Source organism: Oncorhynchus nerka, linkage group LG28 (assembly GCF_034236695.1).
Source record: "Oncorhynchus nerka isolate Pitt River linkage group LG28, Oner_Uvic_2.0, whole genome shotgun sequence".
Classification (NCBI taxonomy): domain Eukaryota; kingdom Metazoa; phylum Chordata; class Actinopteri; order Salmoniformes; family Salmonidae; genus Oncorhynchus; species Oncorhynchus nerka.
In genome coordinates, this window is record NC_088423.1 from 23,026,748 (window position 1) to 23,052,178 (window position 25,431).

Sequence of the window (25,431 nt, forward strand, 5' to 3'; positions counted from 1 at the left end):
ACATCAGGAACGCACAATCCCTCCATCAGTGCTCAAGACTGTCTGCAATAGGCTGAGAGAGAAGCTGGACAGTGCATGTAGGCCTGTCGTAAGGCAGGTCCTCACCAGACATCACCGGCAACAACGTCGCCTATGGGCACAAACCCACCGTCGCTGGACCAGACAGGACTGGCAAAAAGTGCTCTTCACTGACGAGTCACTGTTTTGTCTCACCAGGGGTGATGGTCGGATTCGTGTTTATCGAAGGGATGAACGTTACACTGAGGCCTGTACTCTGGAATGGGATTGGTGTGAAGGGTCCGTTGTGATCTGGGCTAGTGTGTCACAGCATCATCGGACTGATCTTGTCATTGCAGGCATTCTCAACACTGCGTTACAGGGAAGATCTGACATGACCCCAGCCGTTCTGTGCGTGATTTCCTGGAAGACAGGAATGTCAGTGTTCTGCCATGGCCAGCGAAGAGCCTGGATCTCAGTCCCATTGAGCACGTTTACAAACGAGGCTGCGGGCTCAGGCCATTCCCCCCAGAAATGTCCGGGAACTTGCAGGTGCCTTGGTGGAAGAGTGGGATAACATCTCACAGCAAGAAGTGGCAAATCTGATGCAGTCCATGAGGAGATGTACTGCAGTCTGTTACTTTGTTCAGGGACACATTATTCCATTTGTTAGTCACATGTCTGTGGAACTTGTTCAGTTTATGTCTCAGTTGTTGAATCTTGTTATGTTCATACAAATATTTACACATGTTAAGTTTGAAGAAAAAAAAAACAGTTGACAGTTGACAACTCTGACAGAGTTTTAAAAGTAAAATCAATAAATATTAAGTTACCCAGTAAAAAGCACTACTTGAGTAAAAGCCTAAAAGTATTTGCTTTTAATACAACTAAGTATCGAAATGTAATTGCTAAAATATACTTTAGTATCAGAAGTGAAAGTATAAATAATTTAAAATACCTTTATATTATGCAAACTAGATGGCACCATTTTCTTGTTTATTTTTTAAGTTACAGATTGTCGGGCACACTCCAACACTCAGACATAATTTACAAACGAAGCATTTGTGTTTAGTGAGTCCGTGTTTATTGTGTGAGTTGAACCATTGTTCTGTCCTGCTAAGCATTCACAATGTAATGACTACTTTCGGGTGTCAGGAAAATGTATGGAGTAAGAAGGACCAACCTTCCTGTTCAAGTGAGCACAGCACAACAGTGAGTCCAAAAATATGTCTTGTATGCTGTTGCTTAAAGCCTGCTCCAGAGCAGGTGAAGGTTCACCTTCCAACATGACAACGCAGGAGTGGTTTCCGGACAAGCCTCTGGAGAGACCCGAAATAGCTGTGCAGCGACCCTCCCCATCCAACCTGGCAGCTTGAGAGGATCTGCAGAGAACATTCGTAGAAACTCCCCATATACAGGTGTGCCAAGCCTGTAACGTCATACCCAAGGCTGTAATTAACTGTTTCGCTGCCAGAGGCTCCACTGATAGCCCGATGTAGCGGGGCAATACTTCAGTAAGGTGTCGGGACAGCTTTATGTAGGCCATAACAGTTTGTGGGCACCATTATAGTGCAATTCGTGTTGTGTAGTTGCTTTGCTGGCATGCAATACTTACATGCTAAAATCGCCACGGGTCACAAGTGTGCTCACTTTCCACTGATAGGATTACCTGTAAAGCACGAACTAAGTGAGAATCTTAAAATGTGATGGTCACCCTATTTATCCTGTCTTTGGTGCCACTTGGGTGAAGCTTACCTAAAGTATTAGCTATGGAGGCGTGGCCTTAGGAAATTACGTTTCGTTTCGAGGCGTGTCAAGGCGATCAAAGTACAGTACATTTTTTCTCCCACTACTGTCTCGGAGCTACAGTGAACACGGTTGTCGGCAGGCTAATATTACAGCAACAAAGCGAACGGGATGCAGGGTAGGCAAACCGACTGACAATCGCATGAGTGAGGATACCCGGGAGAGGCTTTTTTAACGGTATTTCTCCGGTATAGGCTGTAGAGCCTACATGTTTTATAACAGCCAAAAATAGAAGACAAAGGGACAAACGGGTCATATTTTGCTGGCTCGAAAAGTCGACTCGCTTTCAGTCTGCAACAATGGATTTAAGTTTTATATTGCCTGCTATTCTTTTCACGCTGTTCGCTATTATTCTGGTGACAGCATTGTTCAGCACCAACGATACTTATACTGTCTTGTCCTCTGGCTCTGCTGCATCCAAAGCGGATCACTCAGGGGAGGGATCTTTGGCGCAGTCCGGGAGAGAGGATGTGAAAACGGGATTAGCTAAATCAGGACCGTCGGTAAATCTTACGGAGAAACAGGGGACAGCAGCAGGGCTAACCTTAACGGACAAATCGGAGGAGGACAGTGAATGTCGATCTGTCGGAAAAATAATGGATCCGATGGCAGCGGACAGAAGGACAGTTGAGGAGGAGGGGCTGCCCGCTGCAGAAGTTAGGACCCATGCTGCTCACGAGAAAAAGGTGAAATCTGGCATTATGGTAGGCTAACATAATGTGCAGTATATAATGTGCAGTGTATATGCCTAACATTTTTCATCAGGTTTGGGGAGTAGCGGATTACAATAAAACTAGATGTATTCCGTTACATTTAATCCGATTACATATATTTGAAAACATTACTTCTAGGATTAATTTTCAATTCAGAAGGGATGTTTGCGAAAAAAATAGTTGACACTTATTTTTTTCTGAATTGATAGGTTTTTATCCATGTCGTGACATATTTTAATGGGAATACTCTAGAATCCACATAAGAAAATATGTGAATTTTCCAACCAGTGGTGTTTTCACCAAATATACTTTTTGCTGATAAAAATCTGTGCTTGATGACAGTGCACACAAATTGTACTTTTTCAGTTGAAGTTTTCATGCATCGAATAAAAATCTAAAATGCAATATGTTTCCATCCCATTTTCAACTCTTCCTATAGTTTTGTCCAAAGAAACGGTTGCTTTAAAAAAAAATGCCTACTGTGCAGTATAGTCTACACATTATGAGATTATTATGGACAGGAGCGAGGTTATTTTTATTTGTCAAAGGGCAGCCAAACATCGATGATCATGTCACCAGAATAAGATCCTCGATATGTATTCCATTCAATTGGTAACAGATTTTCATGCAAGTATAAAAAAATCGGTATAAAACAATATGCTAATTTTCTCACCAGAGATGTGTTTCCATCAAATTGACGTGTGGATAAAAGTCTGTGCGTGATGACGTAGTGCACATAAAAAATACATTTTGCGGTTAAATTCCCATGTAACTAATAAAAAAATACAAATTAAATGTTGCCATCGCATTTTCAACATTACTAACGGTTTTCTCAAAAACAACAAAAAATGAGTTATAGCGAGCGTGTCTACTCTGGTATTGGCAGGTGTGCTCTAGCCAACAGCTCACATAAATAGTGCGGATAAACTACCAACATGATGAGATTATTATGGACAAATTAGTCAAATTATTTTTATTTGTCAAAAGGCAGCCAAGCATAGATGATCATGTCACCGGAATAAAACCCGTTGATATTTATTGGAAAGGAGCATCAACCTCATCATCTTGCACTTTCACCACCCCTTGAAAGTTATTTAATCTGTAGCCTAATAAACTGTATGCTTTCCCGAGTTCTAGTGGACATTTCTCGCATAATTCATTTTACCGAAACAAAAAGAACCCACCATGTCTAAAATATTTATTTTGTCGACATTTGGAACGTTTACCTACAATTTTCTGTTTCTTTCAGGCCTATCATGACATGTTTTATCCGAAAACTACGTTACTCATAAAAAGGTTGGATGGAGACCTGGTTAGTGATACCAAATTAATTTGATAGATCGTGGGAAAATAGCAGGTATGGGTTTTTGTAGGCTACAGCCTGTCTTCCAATGGTGCGATTGCTGTCGGCATCCAAAGATTATCCAATTTTAATAAACACTTGGAGGTAAAGACAACAGCAGTGTTGTAGACTACCGGCGATACGGATATAATTATTATTGATATCTACATAGCACATTGATGGGAATTACACTGCTGCTCTCTCATTTAACTATTTGCTCCGTACCGATTGTGGTTGTTGTTGATGGCTGTTCACAAATGTATATGTGTATTTTAACCCAATAATGGTTAAATTGAAGAAGATTAAGCTACCTATCAATCATTGTTTTTGCGACCAGTGGACAGCCAGTGGAACAATGCACTCTTGCAACAGCCGCAGTACGGATCCCAAACTAAGGAATAAAAGTTTAAGGGAGTTCCTCTCTTCTGAACTGAACTGTGTTGTAGTGTTCCAAAAACTTGTTTAATTTAAGAAGTTCACGAGTAGGGCTTTTCTAATTCGTACTGATTCCCCACCCCCCACAAAGTCCATAGGCCTAACTGCATATGCGCAAACTCGCGCACTTTTGATAGACTTCCACAGCTGCAAATGATCGAGATATCAAAGTGTCACAAACAAAAAAGTTAACAATAGGCCTATAGCAAATGCTGCACATGGCATTAATTGTTCATATGCAAATAGCACTTTTCGGTAGTGCTCAATGCATGCCATTCCAAAAGCAGCATTTATTTTTCAACTCGACGCAATGAGCTCAATCAGTCCTCCATGACAACAAAATAATAAAATAATCTGATTTTCTGGCTGTGCCAGCTACTGGCCGCTCTGCAGAACTGCCTCCAGAAAAAGATTCATGACGAAAATCGCTAGCCTGCGCCTCTTAAGGGAAAAGTAATCAAAGTAATCAGATTATGTTACTGAGAATGTAATCCACAAATTATGTTGCTGATTATAATTTGGACAGGTAACTCGTAACTGTAACGGATTACATTTAAAAGTAACTTACCCAACCGTATATTCAAATATAATATAATTTATATATTATATTAGTCACAGAATACATTTTACATGACTTTTTAGTCATTTAGTAGATGTTCTTATCCAGAGCTAGTTACATGAGACAACAACACATTACAATTGTATAAAGTACAGATTCCCTCAACAGAATACACCACTTCTCTCCTTGGTCAGGTAGGTATTGCATGTAATGCACATTATATGCAGCTTTCTGGACCAATAAGTCAACACTGTTTGCTACACAGCCAACTCAATGGGCTTGTTCACAATTGCAGCTGACAGTGCAGGCGACTGTCGACTGACTGATCTAGAAAGAACCTTGCATCATAAATAACTCATTATTATTTGTAGATCAGTCACTCACAATTTAACCATGATACCTTACGGTTTTGATCCTCTTGAACACGGCCATTGACAATGGGCGCGTTCGAGAGGATCACTATTGTCAAGTCGGTGACCACCTTCAAAAGTGTGTTGCATTATGTTAAAAATAGTACGACTTGTGCCTACATGTTGACTGCATGAACTTCACATAAATCGTGATCAAAGGTCATGATGTTTTGACTGCAAGTTTCTGCAGTTGATCTTCACCAACTTCATACTGCAGCCATCGCCTGCATTGTGGGAGGCTCTATTGTCAATCAATCATTAGGGTGTTTTTGTTTGACCCACACGGATGTGACCAAAGACATGACTGAAACAGGAACCAACTTCATGTAGGCTTTACAGTGGATAGCCTATATGCAAATAAATATGATATTTGAGGCTCTCTCTCAGATTGTACAATTTCAGTGTGTGAGTGTGTGATATGGGGGTTGGTGCCATGTTTAATTTGGCATTATAAAGAAAACCACATTAGTGTCTGACTTTTGGCTGCCGCAGATGCACCTCCACTGACTTCACCCCTCAACTTTTATCTACAGTCGTTTGCTTTCACCTTACCACTCAAACGCACACATTCTCACACTGATAGGCTACAAGAGCCTTGGCCAATACATCACAAATGTCACATTTCTATGGTAGAGTAAATCACCTCTGAGTCATGTCTATGCCGCTAGTAACCTAGCCTACAAGCACGCCTCAATTATTTGCTGAAGTGCACAGTGGGTGGCAGTCCAGTATGGCTGACTGGATGAACCATCACCATAGATACTGAGAAGAAACCATAAAGGTGTGAAACACTGGGGTGTCAGCACCTTGGAGATGTTTGACATACTGCACGCCAGCACAGAGGGAGGGAGACTACCTAAGCCTGTGATTGTGAAGGTGACACATGGGGAGAGTCAAGTGCCAGGTCAGCAGCCTGCCGAGAGAGAGGTAATGAAATGGGGGAGGGGAGTGAGGAGAGGATGAGACTATATTTTGTCAAGCCGAATATTGTCATGAAAATAGCTGCCGGTCTTGTGGTAATTGACCATTAATTTGAGTCATTTAGCAGATGTTCTCATCCAGAGTGACTTACAGTAGTGAGTGCACACATTTTCATATTGGTCATATAAGCTCGATCCCTGCAATGTCTCATTGAAGATCTAGATAACTTTTCTGGACTCTGGACTAAAACCTAATTATGATAAGTGTACAATATTACGTATTGGATCTTTATAAAAATACAACTTTTACATTACCTTGCAGTTTACCTAAAGAATGGACTAACGGTGAAATAGACACACCTGTTATTCATATCATAAAAGATAGAAATGAGCTCTCCACAATACATTTCAATAGAAAACTAGTATTAATAGACAAGTTCCTGCAACCTTGGAGAAGTAAATACGTCTCTGTTTATGGAAATATTACACTGATGAACTCCTTAGTCATATCTCAGTTTACTCACTTACTTAGCCTACTCCTGATGACCAGTTTTTCAAATAATACGAGCAAAATATATTTTGTTCTATCTGGGCTGCTAAACCAGACAAAGCGGTTTGAGATGATTAAATATAAAAGCACTATACTTCTCTATAAAATCTTCACTTACACAAAAGTTTTACTTGAAACCTAAATGGTTCTCAAGTAGATTACTAAGAAAAGCTCATCCATTGTTTAAAAATGACCTTTTTGCCTTTGTGCAGATTGCCATGTCACATTTTCAATTAATTGAAGATTAAACGTTTTTCAAAGTGTCTCTTTTTCGAACAAGCATTGCAGAGATGTTTACAATTTAAATTTCATCCCCCTGAAAAGATAGAACAAATATTATAACAAATATTATGGTTGAACTCAAATATGCTGGTTGATAAAATACCTGTATTTATGGAAAAGTTTGTTTGAAAAGGGTATTTTGTTTTAAAATCATGATGTAAATTGGAATGGTAGAATTACGTCTTTCATGGAGTTATCAGAATTGTATGGGAAGGTCTGCTCAATCCAAGATTACAACCAATTGATTACAGAATTACCACAAAAATGGAGGAGGCAGGTGGCAGCGGGAGGAGGTAGGGAATTGGTCTATCTGCCAAATGTAAACAATCAAAACTCGCTGAGGAATAAAAATAGATTTTTGATGTACCAACTCCATGGTACAGGGTGTATGAGTTGATATATAAAATTACGTAAGATTCAAGACTTCGTGCCTTTCAGCTAAAATTATTGTACAGAATTCTTGCCACCAACAAAATGTTGAATATTTGGTGCATACAATCATCAGAGCTCTGCATATTTAGACCATTTGTTATGGTATTGCCCTAAGGTAGCCTGTTTCTGGTCTCAAATTCAGGAATGGCTGAAAAACACTACAATAATCTAAAATTGACCCTAGAAATCTGGAGAGACCGGGTCAGTCAATTACTAATATACTAATAATCTTAGCAAAATTATTTATCTTCAACTCACAATCTGTGGATTCAATTTGATTAGATAGATTCCAATTGTATGTTAAACATCACAGCGTAGTTGGAAGATATATGGAGCATAGAAATCTGAAGAGGGTGGCCAACAGAGATATGTGGGATGGGTTGAGGGAAGGTGAGGGTTGGGAAGTGGAATTGGAGACAAGTGGGAGTGGAGTTGCTAGGTGGGGGATTGAATGACTGTCAAAGTTAAAAGTCAAATAAAAAAAAATAAAAGTCAAATAAAAAAAAGTAAGTAAATGATACTGAGGGGCAACATTGTTACATCTAATGCCTGTTTTTGAATTTGTCCCTTTTTATCCCCAATTGTTAGTAGCTACTATCTTGTCTCATCACTACAACCCCCGTACGGGCTTGGGAGAGACGAAGGTTGAAAGTCATGCGTCCTCCGATGCACAACCCAACCAAGCCGCATTGCTTCTTAACACAGCGCGCATCCAACCCGGAAGCCAGCCGCACCAATGTGTCGGAGGACACACCGTGCACCTGGCAACCTTGGTTAGCGTGCACTGCGCCCGGCCCGCCACAGCAGTCGCTGGTGCGCGATGAGACAAGGATATCCCTACCGGCCAAACCCGGACGACGCTAGGCCAATTGTGCGTCGCCCCATGGACCTCCCAGTCGTGGCCGGTTACGACAGAGCCTGGGCGCGAACCCTGAGTCTCTGGTGGCACAGCTGGCACTGCAGTACAGCGCCGTTAACCACTTCGCCACCCGGGAGATCTAATGCCTGTTTGCCCGAGGCTGATGCCGCGCAGGTGTTTGTACGCGTGTACACATGCATATACACACACTCGCATTCAAATGTGCACACATACACACATGTAAATAGTGCCATACATGCACTGAAACGTATTCAGTTGGCCTTGCTGTTATGATTTTTTTGTTGTCCTTGATGTCTTTTGTTTTTGCATTGTTGATTTCTGTTTTCCTTTGTTTTTCTCCTTTTTGTCTTTTGTTAATTTTGTTGGTTGTTGGTGCATTGGGGGGCGGTGGCTTGGGCCGGTGGCTGATAGGTCGCTGGTTCGGTCCCCATTTTGACCTTGTGGGAGATCTGTCGACGTGCCCTTGGGCAAGGCGTTGACCCTGGTTGCTTCTGTGGGTCGCTCTGGATGGGCGTCTGTTAGATGACTGAATGTAATGTAAATGTTTAGCGGCTTCACTGCAAGTAGATTGTATGTTTTAATATTAATATTACTAACTCTATTTTATCAATGTACCAATCGGGCTTCAGGAAGAAGCATAGCACAATTACAGCAGCCATGAAGGTTTTAAATGATATCACTGAAGCCATTGACAAAGAACAGCACTGTGTCTCACTTTTTATTGATCTCTCTAAGGCTTTTGATACAGTTGATCATGTTATACTAAGGCAGAGATTGTCGAGTGTAGGTCTTTCGGAGCATGCAGTTGCATGGTTTGCTAACTATCTGTCTGATAGAACTCAGTGCACTCAATTTGATGGGCTTATGTCTGTAAAATATTCTGTCTTGAATGGTGTGCCCCAAGGCTCTGTACTTGGTCCTCTCTTATTCACTATTTATATAAATGATTTAGACAAAAATGTCCAAAATGCACACATTAATTTTTATGCTGATGATACTGTTATTTACTGTTGTGCCTCGTCTCTTACAAAAACTTTCCAGAACATGCAAACTGCTTTTTATACTGTTCAACATACCTTGTGTCAATTGAAGCTTATCCTCAATACTGAGAACTAAACTAAGGCTGTTTTCTAATGCAAGAAATAGACCTCTGAACCTTTCACCTATTACTACCTGTCAGGGCAAGGAGATTGAGGTTGTAACCTCATATAAATATCTTGGAATTTTAATTGATGACGGCCTCTCTTTTAAATTGCATATTCAACAACTTACAAAACAATTGAAGCTGAAATTGGGATTTTATTTTAGGAATAAGGCCTGTTTTTCTTTTGAAGCCAGAAGGAGGCTAGTATCAGCTACATTTATGCCTTTACTAAACTATGGGGATATTTTATATATGAATGCTTCCGCTCAGTGTTTGAGATCAATTGACACCCTTTACTATGGCACTTTGAGATTTATTTTAAACTGCAAAAACCTTACGCACCACTGCACTTTGTATACCAGGGTTGGCTGGCCTTCTCTAGTCACTCGTAGGCTCAGTCACTGGTATACTTTTATTTACAAAGCCATTTTGGGTTTACTACCTTTTTATTTGTGCATTTTTATTGTTCAGAAATGTGGTGGGTACTCTCTTCGTTTGCTGGACTTTATCCTGCTAACTGTTCCAAATGTCCGAACTGAATTTGGTAAAAGGGCTTTTATGTACTCTGCGCCATCGTCTTGGAACACCTTACAAAATACTTTTAAACTGGAAGAACTTGTCCCGATTGGTGTTTTTAAATCACTGATGAAGGATTTTGAGTCTGATTCCCTGACCTGTCAATGTTTTTAAATTGCTGTTTTATACTTGTGAATTCAATGGTTTTTTCTCGATTACTTGTAGTTTTTCATGTTGTCTGTCTGTATCTTTTTTGTAATGACTCGGTGCTGCCTATCTTGGCCAGGGCGCTCTTGAAAAAGAGTATTTAATGTCAATGAGCCCTTACTGGTTAAATAAAGGTTAAATAAAATATAAAAAATACTAATTAAACATCAGTGGTGACCCGTCATTCAGGGCATTTTGGGAAGAGCCCCACCTGTTTTGAGCCGTACCTGTTTAGCAAAATACTATACATATTTATATTTATATACTGTACATATTCGCCACTTGGGTGCTGCCATAGATTTACATTAGAAGTGCCCGTCCAAGAAGGCACAAGGTCATTGACCACAGATAAAATTACATCAAATCACGTTATATCTACTGTAGCTTTTAGACTGATCATGTCAACATCATACTTAAAAAATCTTAGCAAGCTAGCTAGCTAGACAAACAGTCATCATCATGAATCACGTTGACAGTCTACTGGCAAATACTTTTCAATCCTTGTCATATAAAGATAAATGATATACTGATAAAAATATATATAAACGCAACATGCAACATGTAACAATTTCAATGATTTTACTAAGTTACAGTTCATATAAGGAAATCAGTCAATTAAAATAAATTCATTAGGCCCTAATCTATCGATTTCACATGACTGGGGAGCAAGCCCCAGCCAATCAGAATGAGTTTTTCCCCACAAAGGGGCTTTAATACTCCTTAGTTTCATCAGCTGTCCGAGTGGTGGTTTCAGACCATCCCGTAGGTGAAGAAGCCAGATGTGGAGGTCCTGGGCTCGCGTGGTTACACATGGTCTGTGGTTGTGAAATTAACATTAAATTATCTGGCAACAGCTCTGTTGGACATTCCTGCAGTCACTATGCCAATTGCAAACCTTGAGAAATCTGTGGCATTGTGTTATGCGACAAAACTACATTTTAGAGTGGCCTTTTAATGTCCCCAGCACAAGGTGCACCTGTGTAATGATCATGCTATTTAATCAGCTTCTTGATATGCCACACCTGTGAGGTGGATGGATTATCTTGGCCAATGAGAAATGCTCACTAACAGGGATGTAAACACATTTGTGCACAACATTTGAGAGAAATAAGCTTTTTGTGCATATGGAACATTTCTGGGATCTTTTATTTTAGCTTATGAAACATGGGACCAACACTTTACATGTTGTGTTTATATTTGTGTTCTGTATAGATAAAACGTATTGGTGCTCATCGGCCATAAATGTTACAAAACAAGTCAGAAATCACAAATTCAACAGTAAGTGGTTTGGAAGGAATCTGTGGCTAACCGATGCAAAGCAATCACTATTTGGTGGAGGTCTGGTTTTAAGGATTTGAAACATCTGTCTGAAAGGGTACCTTTTCCAACCTTAAAAGGATAAACATTCACACTTAACACCGTGGCCAGATTGAATACATTCAGCATGATTTCAGCCATGTTCATAACAACTGAGAACTCAGAACTTTGACTTTGGTGCTTTCAAGGCAACTGGGAACTCGCATAAAAAAACGAGCTCATACTGGGAAAATACGTTTTGAACGGTCATCCAACTCTGAGTTCCAAGTCAGGAACTCAGGTCTCTTTCTAGAGCTCCGACTTTCCGACCTGAAGATCACTGACGTCATGATTCAACCTCGTTTTTTCCTGAGTTCCCAGCACCATAAATCCAGAGAATGCCAGATTTTGATGACAAAGTTTGTCCACAAGGACAACCGTGCCACCTTCCTGTTCAAGTGAGCTCAGCACAACAACGACGAGTCCAAAAATAGGCCTACTCCTTGTATGCTGCTACATAAATGATGTAATATACCAGGGATATACAGTGCCTTCGGAAAGTATTCAGACACCTTGACTTTTTCCACATTTTGTTATATTACAGCCTTATTCTAAAATGGATTACATTGCCCCCCCAAAACACACAGGACAGGATAAATAGAGTGATCCAACACGTTGCAAGCTTCTCACTTAGTTGGTGCTTTACAGGTAATCCTATCAGTGGAAAGTGAGCATACTTGTGACCCGTGGGGATTTTAGCATGTAAATATTGCTGGGGCAAACGCATGCCAGCAAACCACTACATAACACTAAACAATACATGAATTGCACTATAACGGTGCCAAACGGTGGCCACAAACTGTTAGGGCCTAGATAAATCTGTCCCAACAGCGGCACTTTCCTTTAAGCACTATGGAGTATATTATTACACCGGCTACACCTTGCTATCAGCTGAGCCTCCAGTGGCAGCGAAACAGTTCATTCAGCCTCATTTACTGCGTTTAAAAAAAAACATAGCTAATATGTCTGAATTGATTAAATACATACAGTGCATTTGGTAAGTATTCAGACCCCTTACAAAAAAAGATAGCAAAAAAGTGCAGTAACTGCAGTCAACTGGTATTTTGTACACAGTAAATGCAGAATAACTGCATTGTACTGCAGTTGAGCTGCAGATATACTGCACTCTAACTGCAGTTACACTGCAAAATTACTGCAGTAAAAAAAACTGTTATTTTGGATGCAGTATTTGCTGCAGTTATACTGCACTCTGAATGCAATCTTTTTTTGTAATGGACACCTTGACTTTTTCCACGTTGTTTTTTCCCCCCATCAATCTACATACAATACCCCATAATGACAAGGCAATAACAGGTTTTTCATTTTTTCAAAATTATTAAAAATAAAAAACAGAATAATCACAGTGTATTCAGACCCTTTATTCAGTACTTTGTTGAAGCACCTTTGGCAGCGATTTACAGCCTCGAGTCTTCTTGGGTAGGACGCTACAAGCTTAGCACACCTGTATTTGGGGAGTTTCTCCAATTCTTCTCTGCAGAACCTCTCAATCTCTGTCAGATTGGATGGGGAGGGTCGCTGCACAGCTATCTTCAGGTCTCTCCAGAGATGTTTGATCAAGTTCAAGTCTGGGCTCTGGCTGGGCCACTCAGAGAAGCCAGTCCTGCGTTGTCTTGGCTGTGTACTAAGGGTCGTTGTCCTATTGGAAGATGAACCTTGGAAACCTCCAAATTTAAGGAATGTTCTTTTTTCCCAAGGTTCCTCTTTGTGGCACCTGACCATACGACTGAATAGTAGTCCAGGTGTTGAAAGTCACTAAGTTCTTCAGTAAGGCCATTCTACTGCCAATGTTTGTCTATGAAGATTGCATGGTTGTGTGCTTGATTTTCTACATCTGTCATCTGTGGCTGAAATAGATGATTTTAAAGTAAGAATAATATAATTGAACTTAGCTGAATAAGATCAAAAAGGATATTTTATTTTATTCCTGAGAATAAAAAAGTATGCAATTGAAGTGGCTCTGTTGAGCGTAAAAGAGATCATTTGAAACAGGTCCTATACACTAGACCAGGGGTGTCAAAGTCAAATGGACGGAGGGCCAAATAAAAAAATCAGCTACAAGACGAGGGCCGGACTGTTCGAATGTTCATTGAAAATTTTTTAAATGACGCATATAGTCTAGTGAACCTAATTGAACCTACTGAAAACCTAACAAATATATTACAATATGATCAGATAAATAAAGCAATATTTTCTTATGGCTCTGTCAGTAATCTTTAATTTTCAACAGACACAAAAGACAAATTTCCTTTATATAAATATCCCCATAACATGAACATTAAATGAAAGAAACCGGTATTCAAGGCACCATCAGTAGACTATATTTTCTATTTTAGCAAAAGTGGGCTAAATTTACTTCAAAGAAAAAACAATAATAGCAATTTTCTATCATCCACTCAACTGAAATATTTTTAAAATATAATTGGATTGAAATACAAAAAAATAAAGTGCAAAAATCTATTAATCAAAAACAACACTTTGTTTAAGGAGAAGTAACATGCAGTGAAAACAAATATTAAATTTTAACTTTTAAACTTGAACTGAGTAAAAACTCTAAATATGTGATTGCACAGTAATGTTCACTTGTTTGAGGTTGAGGGTGATACTTGGTGGTGTCCCATCTTTTCCACAAGTTCATCAATGTTCGGGGTAAGGCTCTGAGCTGAAGAAATCCTCAGAATTGAGTGGAGGTGTTCAGCAGTAAGTCGACTTCTGTGTGATGTTTTGTTCAGGTTCATCAAAGAAAACAGTTGTTCACACAGGTATGTGCTGCCAAACATAGACAACGTTTGAGCAGCCTGGATGCGCAGCTGGGGCATTGTGCCGGGAGGAAACGGGCGAACTCCGCAGCACCCACTGCCGCATATTTTGCCCTCAGTGCATCATTGCATTGAGGTCAATCAACTCCATTTGGAGGTTTGGTGGTGAGCTTTCCACGTCAACAGCAAATGGGTTACCGAGCAGTTCCAACCTGCTTTTTGTGCTTCAAAGTCAGCAAATCGGCGCCGAAAGTCAGCGGCAAGCATACCTATTTTATCAGCCAACTGTGTGCTCGGGAACGCACTGGTAGAGAGCTTCTCTTTCATGGTCTGGCAGCTGGGAAAGTGGCTCAAATTTTCTTTCCGCATCTGCGTCTCCCACAGAGTCAGTTTGGTTTTAAATGCCTTCACTGTACTGTACATATCAGAGATGACACGATCCCGACCCTGCAGCTGCAAGTTTATTGCATTCAGATGACTCGTAATGTCACACAGAAAAGCCATTTCACACAGAAACATTTCGTCTCGGAGTTGTGTTGTGTCTTTCCCTTTGCTGTCCAAGAACAGACAAATCTCCTCACGAAGCTCGAAACATCTTTGAAGCACCTTTCCCTGGCTTAGCCATCGCACCTCTGTGTGATAAGGCAAATCACCATGCTCCGTTTCTAACTCCGTCAGAAATGCCTTGAACTGGCGGTGATTCAAACCTTTGGCTCTGATAAAGTTAACTGTGCGCGTGATGATGCTCATTACATGCTCCATTTTCAAGGCTTTACCGCACAACGCTTCCTGGTGTATGATACAATGATAAGCTGTCAGCTCACCTGTCGCGTTTTCCTCTTGCATCTTTTCCCGTATCTTCGCCACCAGTCCGCTCCTGTGTCCACACATCGCAGGTGCTCCGTCGGTTGTCAAACCCACGAGTTTTTCCCAAGGCAGCTCCATCTCATTTACACATCTTGACACCTCTTCATACAAATCATGCCCCGTAGTTGTGCCATGCATAGGACGTAAAGCCAAAAACTCCTCTGTCACGCTTAGGTTGGAGTCCACTCCGCGGATGAAAATTGACAACTGGGCAATGTCAGAAATGTCGGTGCTCTCATCCACAGCCAAGGAATATGCAATAAAATCTTTTCCCTTTTTCACAAGCTGCTCTTTTAGATTGATGGACAACTGGTCTACTCTCTCGGCAATGGTGTTTCTGCTCAGACTCACATTTAAAAAGAGTTGCCTTTTTTCTGGGCAAACTTCGTCAAAACTTTAATCATGCAGTTTTTGATGAAATCCCCTCCGTAAATGGCCGGGCTGATTTAGCGATCTCTTCTGCCAAAATAAAACTGGCCTTGACAGCAGCCTGGCCTTGTGATTTGGCTTTTTGAACAGAGCCTGTCGAGATTTGAGGCCTCGTTTTAATTCCTCTGCCTTTTGTAGCCTTTGTTCCATGTCCATATTCTTGTTTTTGTCCGCGTGTTTCGTTTCATAATGTCGTCTCAGATTATACTCTTTCAGTACCGCCACACTTTCTCCACACAGAAGACACACAGGTTTTCCAGCTACCTTCGTGAACATATACTCCGACTCCCACCTTGTTTGAAACCCCCGGTTCTCAGTATCCACCTTCCGTTTTGCCATTTTTGATGGGTATCTGAAAGTTAATTTTACTGTGATGCTGACGACTGCTGTGCCAATAAATATTGAAATGAAGCAGCCTACTGCTCGGTGCGTCACCTTTGCATTGTGGGAAATGTAGTATTGGTGCGTGTAAAAGATCTGCGGGCTGCCGGCTTGCTGCGGGCCGGTTCTAATAATAAATCAAGATCATCCCAGGGGCCGTAAAAAACCTTCTTGCGGGCCGGATGTGGCCCGCGGGCCTTGACTCTGACATATGTGCACTAGACGAAGAGTTATTTGCCCAATTTGAATTATACAAACCTTAGAATGTCTTGAATATATAAACATATATGGGCTGCAAAGATTATAGCCTATTGACTATTTGAAAAAGTCGCAAAAAGCTTGCTCTCTGTTCCTTGGCTAAATCAAATCAAATTTTATTGGTCACATGCAGATGTTAATGTGAGTGTAGCGAAATGCTTGTGCTTATAGTTCCGACAATGCAGTAATATCTAACAAGTAATCTAACAAAGTAATCTAACAAATTCATAACAACTACCTTATACACACAAATGTAAAGGGATGAATAAAAATATGTACATATAAATATATGGATGAGCGATCGCTGTGCGGCATAGGCAAGATGCAGTAGTAGATGGTATAGAATACAGTATATACATATGAGATGAGTAATGTAGGATATGTAAATATTATTAAAGTGGCGTTATTTAAAGTGACTAGTGATACCTTTTATTAAGTCCATTTATTAAAGTGGCCAGAGATTTGAGTCTGTATGTTGGCAGCAGCCTCTCTATGTTAGTGATGGCTGTTTTAACAGTCTGATGGCCTTGAGATTGAAGCTGTTTTTCAGTCTCTCAGTCCCAGCTTTGATGCACCTGTACTGACCTCGCCTTCTGGATGGAAGCAGGGGGAACAGGCAGTGGCTCGGGCGGTTGTTGATCTTTTTGGCCTTCCAGTGTAGCTACGGCTGTACATTCATTCTGTTCTTTCATCAAGTGATCATATTTTCACCCATGAGACTATTCTCAATTTAATATTGTCTTTACTAATATGTAAAATGTGTTTCGATTTAGAATGGCCCATTATCAAACGGGCAGGAACAAGAGCAGGGGAAAAAAGACATATAAGGAAGGTAAGGCAATAAATAGGCCATGGTGGCGAAGTAAATACAATATAGCAATTAAACACTGGAATGGTAGAAGTGCAGTAGATGAATGTGCAAGGTAGAAATACTGGGGTGCAAAGGAGCAAGATAAATAAATACAGTAGGGAATGAGGTAGTTGTTTGGGCTATTTACAGATGGTCTATGTACAGGTGCAGTGATCTGTGAGCTGCTCTGACAGCTGATGCTTAAAGCTAGTGAGTGAGATAAGTGTCTCCATTTTCAGTGATTTTTGTAGTTCGTTCCAGGCATTTGCAGCAGAGAACTGGAAGAAGAGGCGGTTAAATAAATACCTGGTTAAATAAAGGTTAAATAAATAAATAAAAATAAACACTCCGATAGCGAATGGAGGCCACATTCCCACATTTAGTTTTTAAGCCTGGTATACTTCTCTGGTTTTATAATGGAGCAGCTGAGAAATAAACATGGTAGCAGTTGGGATCCTCCTCTTTTTAGTGTCAACCATCGAAACTCTGCTTTCACACGGGACTGCATGTAAACTCAGCAAAAAAAGAAACGTCCTCTCACTGTCAACTGCGTTTATTTTCAACAAACTTAACATGTGTAAATATTTGTATGAACATAAAAAGATTCGACAACTGAGACATAAACTGAACAAGTTCCACTGACATTTGACTAACATAAATGGAATAATGTGTCCGTGAAAAAAAGGGGGGGTCAATATCAAAAGTAACAGTCAGTATCTGGTGTGGCCACCAGCTGCATCAAGTACTGCAGTGCATCTCCTCCGCATGGACTGCACCAGATTTGCCAGTTCTTGCTGTGAGATGTTACCCCACTCTTCCACCAAGGCACCTGTAAGTTTCTGGACATTTCAGTGGGGAATGGCCCTAGCCCTCAGCCTCCTATCCAACAGGTCCCAGACATGCTCAATGGGACTGAGATCCAGGCTCTTCGCTGGCCATGGCAGAACACTGACATTCCTGTCTTGCAGGAAATCACGCACAGAACGAGCAGTATGGTTGGTGGCATTGTCATGCTGGAGGGTCATGTCAGGATGAGCCTGCAGGAAGGGTACATGAGGGAGGAGGATGTCTTCCCTGTAACGCACAGCCTTGAGATTGCCTGCAATGACAACAAACTCAGTCCGATGATATTGTGATACACCGCCCTAGACCATGACGGACCCTCCACCTCCAAATCGATCCTGCTCCAGAGTACGTTCATTCTTTCGACGATAAATGCAAATCTGACCATCACCCCTGGTGAGACAAAACTGTGACTCGTCAGTGAAGAGCACTTTTTGCCAGTCCTGTCTGGTCCAGCGACGGTGGGTTTGTGCCCATAGGCGACGTTGTTGTCTGGTGAAGACCTGCCTTACAACAAGCCTACAAGCCCTCAATCCAGCCTCTCTCAGCCTATTGCGGACAGTCTGAGCACTGATGGAGGGATTGTGCGTTCCTGGTGTAACTCAAATCAAATCAAACTCGGGCAGTTGTTGTTGCCATCCTGTACCTGTCACGCAGGTGTGATGTTTGGATGTACCGATCGTGTGCAGATGTTGTTACACGTGGTCTGCCACTGCGAGGACGATCAGCTGTCCGTCCTGTCTCCCTGTAGCTCTGTCTTAGGTGTCTCACAGTACAGACATTGCATTTTATTGCCCTGGCCACATCTGCAGTCCTCATGCCTGACAGCAACTCTGGTGGACATTCCTGCAGTCAGCATGTCAATTGCAAGTTTCCTCAAAACTTGAGACATCTGTGTGTTGTGTGACAAAACTGCACATTTTAGAGTGGCCTTTTATTGTCCCCAGCACCAGGTGCACCTATGTAATGATCATGCTGTTTAATCAGCTTCTTGATATGCCACACCTGTCAGGTGGATGGATTATCTTGACAAAGGCTAAATGCTCACTAAAAGGAATGTAAACAAATTTGTGCACAAATTTGAGAGAAATACGATTTTTGTGCGTATGGACTTTTTTTCTGGGATCTTTTACTTCAACTCGTGAAACATGGGACCAACACTTTGAGTCTCTTGGATTTACATTTACGTCTAGTATATGAGACCAGGCTGTGTCATGTTCTGATCCCATATCTCCACATAGTTTTGCAAACAGGCGTATGCGCAGTGGATGCGGTTTGATGTAGTTTACAATTAAAGTTACTTAAAAAAAAAAATGTTTTTATTTAACGAGACAAGTCAGTTAAGAACCAATTCTTATTTATAATGACGGCCTACCGGGGAACAGTGGGTTAACGGCCTTGTTCAGGGGTAGAACGATAGATTTTTACCTTGTCAGCTCGGGGATATGATCCAGCAACCTTTTGGTTCTGGCCCAATGCTCTAACCACTAGGCTACCTGCTGCCCCTGCTGCAGTATATGTCCGACTTCTATGCTCAGCTCTTTTTCAGCTCTTTTGCAAGTTCCCTCATATGCGTCCATATGGCAGAGGGAGACACATTCATAACTAGAGTGTAGAGGCCTGTCTGCTGTCCCACAATAGATGGAGCCCCATCTGTACAAAAGCCCACCATTCGATCCCATGGAATCTGTTTTTCGTCAATATTGCCACGCAGCACACTGAACATCCCCTGTGCTGTTTCTTGCTCGGGAATCGTGAGACAGAAGAATATGTCCTTGTGAATAGCATCCCCTGACATGTATAGCGAACATAAGTCAATGTATGGGCATCTGGGCCCTCACAACTAACGTCCATTTGGAGAGCATTAGGAGTTTTTGAGTTTTTGAGTTGTTCAGTCAGAGTTTCCTCTTGATTGCTAGCAATAGCATATATTCTTCATTGCAGTGTTATCTGACAAAGGTATTGATGTGAGTTTCTGTGCCTCTGCCTCCCCACACATTGTTTTCACCATATCAATTGCAGCCAGTAAAATCAAAGTCTCTGCAATAGTGTGTGGTTTCATAGCGTAGCGGGCCTAGCCATTCACCGTGGGAATAATATATATATATTATTGATTTATTTTCTCCGGATTTTGGAAATTCTCTTGTGACCCCATTTTCACATCAGGCGAAACCACGTGGGGTCGTGACCCCTAGTTTGGGAACTGCTGGTTTAGTCCAATGTTTCTCAACCTCTCCCTTTCTGTTTCTCTTCCTCTCTGACAGTCTGGCCAACGGTACTCGACCTCAAACCCTGCCTCAGCGCCAGTGGATATTCCAGGTAGAGACTTTGGTCACCTACAGTTCCCTGAGGGGGGGTCGTTACTGTGCCCTTTCTCCTACCGACAGACAGGGGGTGCCACAGAGAGCCCAGAGTACAGCAACGGTGAGTAAGCCACTGCTTCAATCACTGTGGATAGAGCAATGGCCACCAACTTTGGTCCGGTTGACTTATACAATTTGCCAGCTTTTGTTTCAGCCTAGCAATAACACACCCTGATTTCAGCTAATCAAGGTCTTGGTGATCAGTTGATCAGTAGACTCAGGTGTGTTAGTGTTGGCTGGAAAAAAAAGCATGCACAGCAAGTAGCTCTTCAGGACTTGGGCTGGTGAATGACCACTGGGATTCAAACAGCACCAAGAGAGCCTTTTCTCTCAGCAGATATGGAGGTAGTGGAAGTGCCCCTGAAATACGTCCCTGGCATGCTGCGGACCAGCCATATGGAGAAGATGATGACCAAAGAGGAGCTGGAGGAGGAACAGAGGTCAGTGCTGGGCTGCATCTCAATTCTCTGGCGGGCTTCCTCTCCTAGTCTCCTCCCCTTTCCCCATATTCAACTGCTACTGCATACCAGCAGTAACTGGCCGTGTCCGAGTACCCACACGTGCGTTCTAAATAGTAGGCTTTTTGGGTATGCGAATATAGAACGTTTTATAGGATGTGACATTTTCAAAAGTTAGTATATTTAAATGCCAGGGTGACATACTAATTTCAGCTTTTCATCAAGTAGAATTTGCTGTACACTTTTGAAGAATACAATTGTCTTTTCAGACCCATGTGCGTTTGACAACAACTGATAATCAGAATAGGGGACACACTCTACCAAAACAAATTAATGGCGTGGAACAAGAACAACTGCACATTACATGGCACTTTCTCAGTATGGACGAGCTTAGTATGTTATTATTTGTTACTTACTGCATACATTTGAACTAAACAGTACATCCTAAATAGTATGTAGTACGATTAGTACACAGTATGTAGTTTTAGTAAGTAGTACGCAAGACAGATTTTGGACATGGCCATTATAAATTGTCTTTCCCACTGTTTAACCCTCTCCTGTCCAGCGTCCTCTGCTACCTTTACAGCCCCTCTCCTCCTCTCCAAGCGTCAGTGTGTGTCAGTGTGTGTTGTCTCTGTGAGGCTGGCTGTGCTTAGCAGCTGCTTCTATCCATGGCACCACTGGGGACTTAGGACCAGGGCTCCGAAAACAAGGCACAGGAAAAAAAGAAAGAAAGAACAAAAGGAAGCACCCCCATGAGTTGAGGGAGATAACACAAAACTGACCTTAGATCAGTGTTCCAGGGCAGCTTCATCTTACTCCAGCAGAAACCTAGGCCTCCTATTCAGAGACGCACCCAGGCCTGGTGTCTGTCTGTAACATCTGTGTCCTGCTCTCTATTTCTGCAGGGTAGAGTTCACCACTGACTTTACCTCTCTGTAAGTCCCTCGGACAGACAGACAGACATGCAGATAGACAGGGGCTGTAGTAAAAACATGGTAATGTATGAACATAAGAATTGCGCTAATTCATTAGGGTCGTCATTGCCTGACCATGCTAGAACGGATGGATGTGCTTAAACTCTAACCTCCGATGTGATTTTTAACCTTAAACTAAACTGACACTAAAAACCAAAGGTATTTAAAAGTTTCAGTTCTGAAGCCCCTTGTCTTTTCAAGCATGGCCATCTAGTGACCTACCATCCAGTCCCCTGGCCTCACGCTTATACCAGATGTCTCTCAACTGCATTCCTCGAGAGACCAGCAGATGCTGCTGCCCTCAAGGACTGGACCAGTCCCATATCCCCATGTCTCTCATCCGTACCTCATGCTCCTCAACCATTACCCCCCTCCTCCTCCTCTTTCCTGCTCCATCCCCCCAGCTCCCCTGAGGACGTTGCCATGGTTCCCATGTGTTAAATATAAATCAGGTGTTTCTCAGGGGTGGGTAAGGTGTTGATTGGGACCTAACAGTTGATGGATCGCCTCAAACCAGATGACACTTCCCCTATTTGATACAACTCATATGACAATTCCCCATTTGACCAAGAGGTGGTGCATTGCATCACCAAAAGCAGTTTGCTGTTTTTTGTCATGAGTCTTGTTCTGGAGGCAGCTCTGCAGAGGGGTCACTGGAGCTTTTTAAAATTTATTTTAGAGCTGGCACAGCCACAGTCATAAAAGCAGATATTAAACCTAACCTTAACACTAATCCTAGCCACACTGCTAACCCTAATGCCTAACCTTAAAAACGTTTTTTACAATATAGACAATTTTGACTTTGCAGTTGGCCCATCTAGCGGAAATCGCTTAGTTCTGCCTCCAGGACAAGACTCATCCCAATAAATGTCAATCCGCTCACCAAACTCTATTTGGTAGTTATTTTGCATCTGGCTTGCTGGTTTGATCATTTAGAGCAAACAATGCAATTATTGTATTTTGTTTCAGATTTTATCCAGACAAGGCTTGTAGGATGATTGTATGATACCACCCTCCGCCTGGTCATATGTTTTTGTTTTTAGAGATCGGTTCAGTGGCCAATTTGCTCACACCATATTCCCTGTTCTGTGTTGGCTGTGTTTCTCCATGATGCACTTGGCTGTGTTTGGCTGGGCTGTACCATCATCTAGCTTTGCTGACCTATGTTCTGTACCTGTATCATGAACCACTTGTCGTTAACCATCTGTGCATGTGTGTATACTAGAGTTAATTTTTTAAAAACCTGCCTCTGTCCCTGTGGGCTCTATCTCTATCATTGACCAGGTGAGAGCAGCAGGGTGGAGACTCAGATTTGTTTACCTGTGTGTTTTTCCCAGGGTGCAACGGGAGCAGCTGGCAGCAATCTTCCAGCTGCTGAAGGAGAACCAGGAGACGTTTGGGGAGGTGTCAGAGGGAGACGTGGAGGAGCAGCTCAGACTCTACTCCATCTGATCCCCTACTCTACTCACACCCTACTACAACTGACTACAACATCTGAACCCCTACTCTACTCACATCCTACTTCAACTGACTACAGCATCTGAAACCCTACTCTACTCACACGCTACTCAACTGACTACAGCATCTGAAGCCCTACTCTATTCACACCCTACTAGTTTTCTGTACTAATTCTAACTCTACTTTCCCAAACTCTACTCTGTTAATCCGACATGAAACTGACAATCAAGATTAAGGGGGCATTGTTTCAATGGTCCACTCTATTTTGAACCGCATACCCTTCTCTGAAGACTCTGAAGCGTTGAAATAACCAATAAGGTTTTGGATAGTTGGACCTGAGTTATTTGATTGGTCTGATACAATCTAAGACATTGGTATTCAAAGTCGGGGTCGCGACCAGGGGAACTGCAGTGAGGTCACATGATTTAGTTTTTTGTATTAGTTTTTCAAAAAAAATCAAGATTACACATTATTGTATGGGACAATATACAATATAATGTTTTTGAGAAAGATCATTTGAAAAATACAATTTTATTGAGTAAATGTATTTATTGGTTTCTTCATTTTGATAAGAGATGAAAATATAATTAATTGAAGGTTTTTTGTTGATGTTTAAAAATCTAAATTTACAGATTTGAAGGTGTTGTCATTAGATTTGGGGTGGAGTTGCGAGATATTATTGGGAGACAAATGGGGTCCCGACTGAGAGTTTGAATACCACTGATCTAAGAGGTTCTTATACCGTACACACGCATGAAAGCCAATAGTTTCGGCAAGCCTCATGGTGAAACAACATCTGAATGCACCTTTCTCCTTTCACCTATTCCCTACCTTTCCTCGCCCATATCCTTCTCTCACCCATCGCTATCACTCCTACCGTTTACAATGCAGCAGATGTCCTTCTCTAGACAGCTCTGTGCAAGCAAACACAACATTGGCACCAACACAAACATGTACATTAGATACTGCTGTTTATTACTTCTTAATGGTACTTAATGGTTTAATACCATTCAAAACAATAAACACAGTGTATTTGATACAAGTTATGGTGTCATCATTGTGTCAGTGTTCTTTACTGCTGTGATGGTTGTCAAGAATCATCCTGTTCTTTCTCTCTCCACCATGTTTTTCTTTATGCCATGAAATGCTACTCTGTTAAATAGTTACTATAATTTTTGGGTACACTACAGGTTGCAGTGAAAGTACATGAAACAAGTTATTACATTTTTTGTATTTATGCCAACCGTCAGTGGCAGTGTTGTATCGGTTTAAGTAGTTGATGGATATGTTGTCAAAGGTTGAGCACCTCTTAACATTTTCAGTATTGCAGTCTTTGTAAAAGCATGTGACAATAAAGAGCTGGAGTGTTAAGAGGATGTGCATTTCACAGTAACTTAATGGAAGTTAGTTGCCTGGAAGTTTCTGTGAATTTTATCAAACCGAACTGGCAACTAGCTGCCAGTAACTTACTGTACTTTCACTGACCTTTTTTCATTACAAGATAGCTTAACATTAGTTAACAACTACTAAGCATTCTTTGTGGTGAGCACACTTGGGACTCACTTGGCCTGAATCTCTTGGTTGGCTGCAAACTGACCTTCCTGCTACACAATCAGGCCAGTGAGCGTGACAGAGATCAGCCTCAGTAAGTTACTGTGAATTTTACAATATCTTCTTGCAGCACGCTGAGAGTAAATTATTGAAAAATTCCTGGTGACCAACTGCCATTAAGTTAATGACAAATGCACAGTAAACCCTCTTAACAGTGCAGCTCCTGATTTTCACAAGCTCTTAAAAAGACTGTAGAACTGGGAGTGGAGAAATTAAGTGCTCAACCGTCATCAACATATTGAAAAGTGCACATATGTACCCTTAACGGTACCGACCCGTACCAGTACCTAACAGTGTGTGCCTTGGTTTCTCAAATGATTGCCTCGCCTGGTTCACCAACTACTTCTCTGATAGAGTTCAGTGTGTCAAATCGGAGGGTCTGCTGTCCGGACCTCTGGCAGTCTCTATGGGGGTGCCACAGGGTTCAATTCTTGGACGGACTCTCTTCTCTGTATACATCAATGAGGTCGCTCTTGCTGCTGGTGAGTCTCTGATCCACCTCTACGCAGACGACACCATTCTGTATACTTCCGGCCCTTCTTTGGACACTGTGTTAACAACCCTCCAGGCAAGCTTCAATGCAATACAACTCTCCTTCCGTGGCCTCCAA

At 41.6% G+C, this 25,431-nt stretch overlaps 1 protein-coding gene across 4 annotated transcripts; it reads left to right on the forward strand.

Annotated features, from left to right (window-relative positions):
- Positions 1 to 1,790: 1,790 nt before the first annotated feature.
- LOC115113006 (matrix-remodeling-associated protein 7-like) lies at positions 1,791 to 24,252 on the forward strand. 4 transcript variants are annotated; one of them, XR_003861066.2, is made up of 5 exons: positions 1,791 to 2,507; positions 20,219 to 20,378; positions 20,655 to 20,757; positions 21,684 to 21,773; positions 23,090 to 23,177. XR_003861066.2 is itself a non-coding variant. In XM_029640172.2 (4 exons), the coding sequence occupies exons 1-4, from the start codon at positions 2,103 to 2,105 to the stop codon at positions 23,202 to 23,204; spliced, it is 783 nt and encodes a 260-aa protein (XP_029496032.1). In that variant the 5' UTR covers positions 1,804 to 2,102; the 3' UTR covers positions 23,205 to 24,252. The 4 variants fall into 4 exon arrangements, 3 of the variants coding, with proteins under 3 accessions (XP_029496032.1, XP_029496033.1, XP_029496034.1); XM_029640172.2 differs by lacking the exon at positions 21,684 to 21,773 and having other exon boundaries at positions 1,804 to 2,507; positions 23,090 to 24,252; XM_029640173.2 differs by lacking the exon at positions 21,684 to 21,773 and having other exon boundaries at positions 1,807 to 2,489; positions 23,090 to 24,252.
- The last annotated feature ends 1,179 nt before the right edge of the window (positions 24,253 to 25,431 follow it).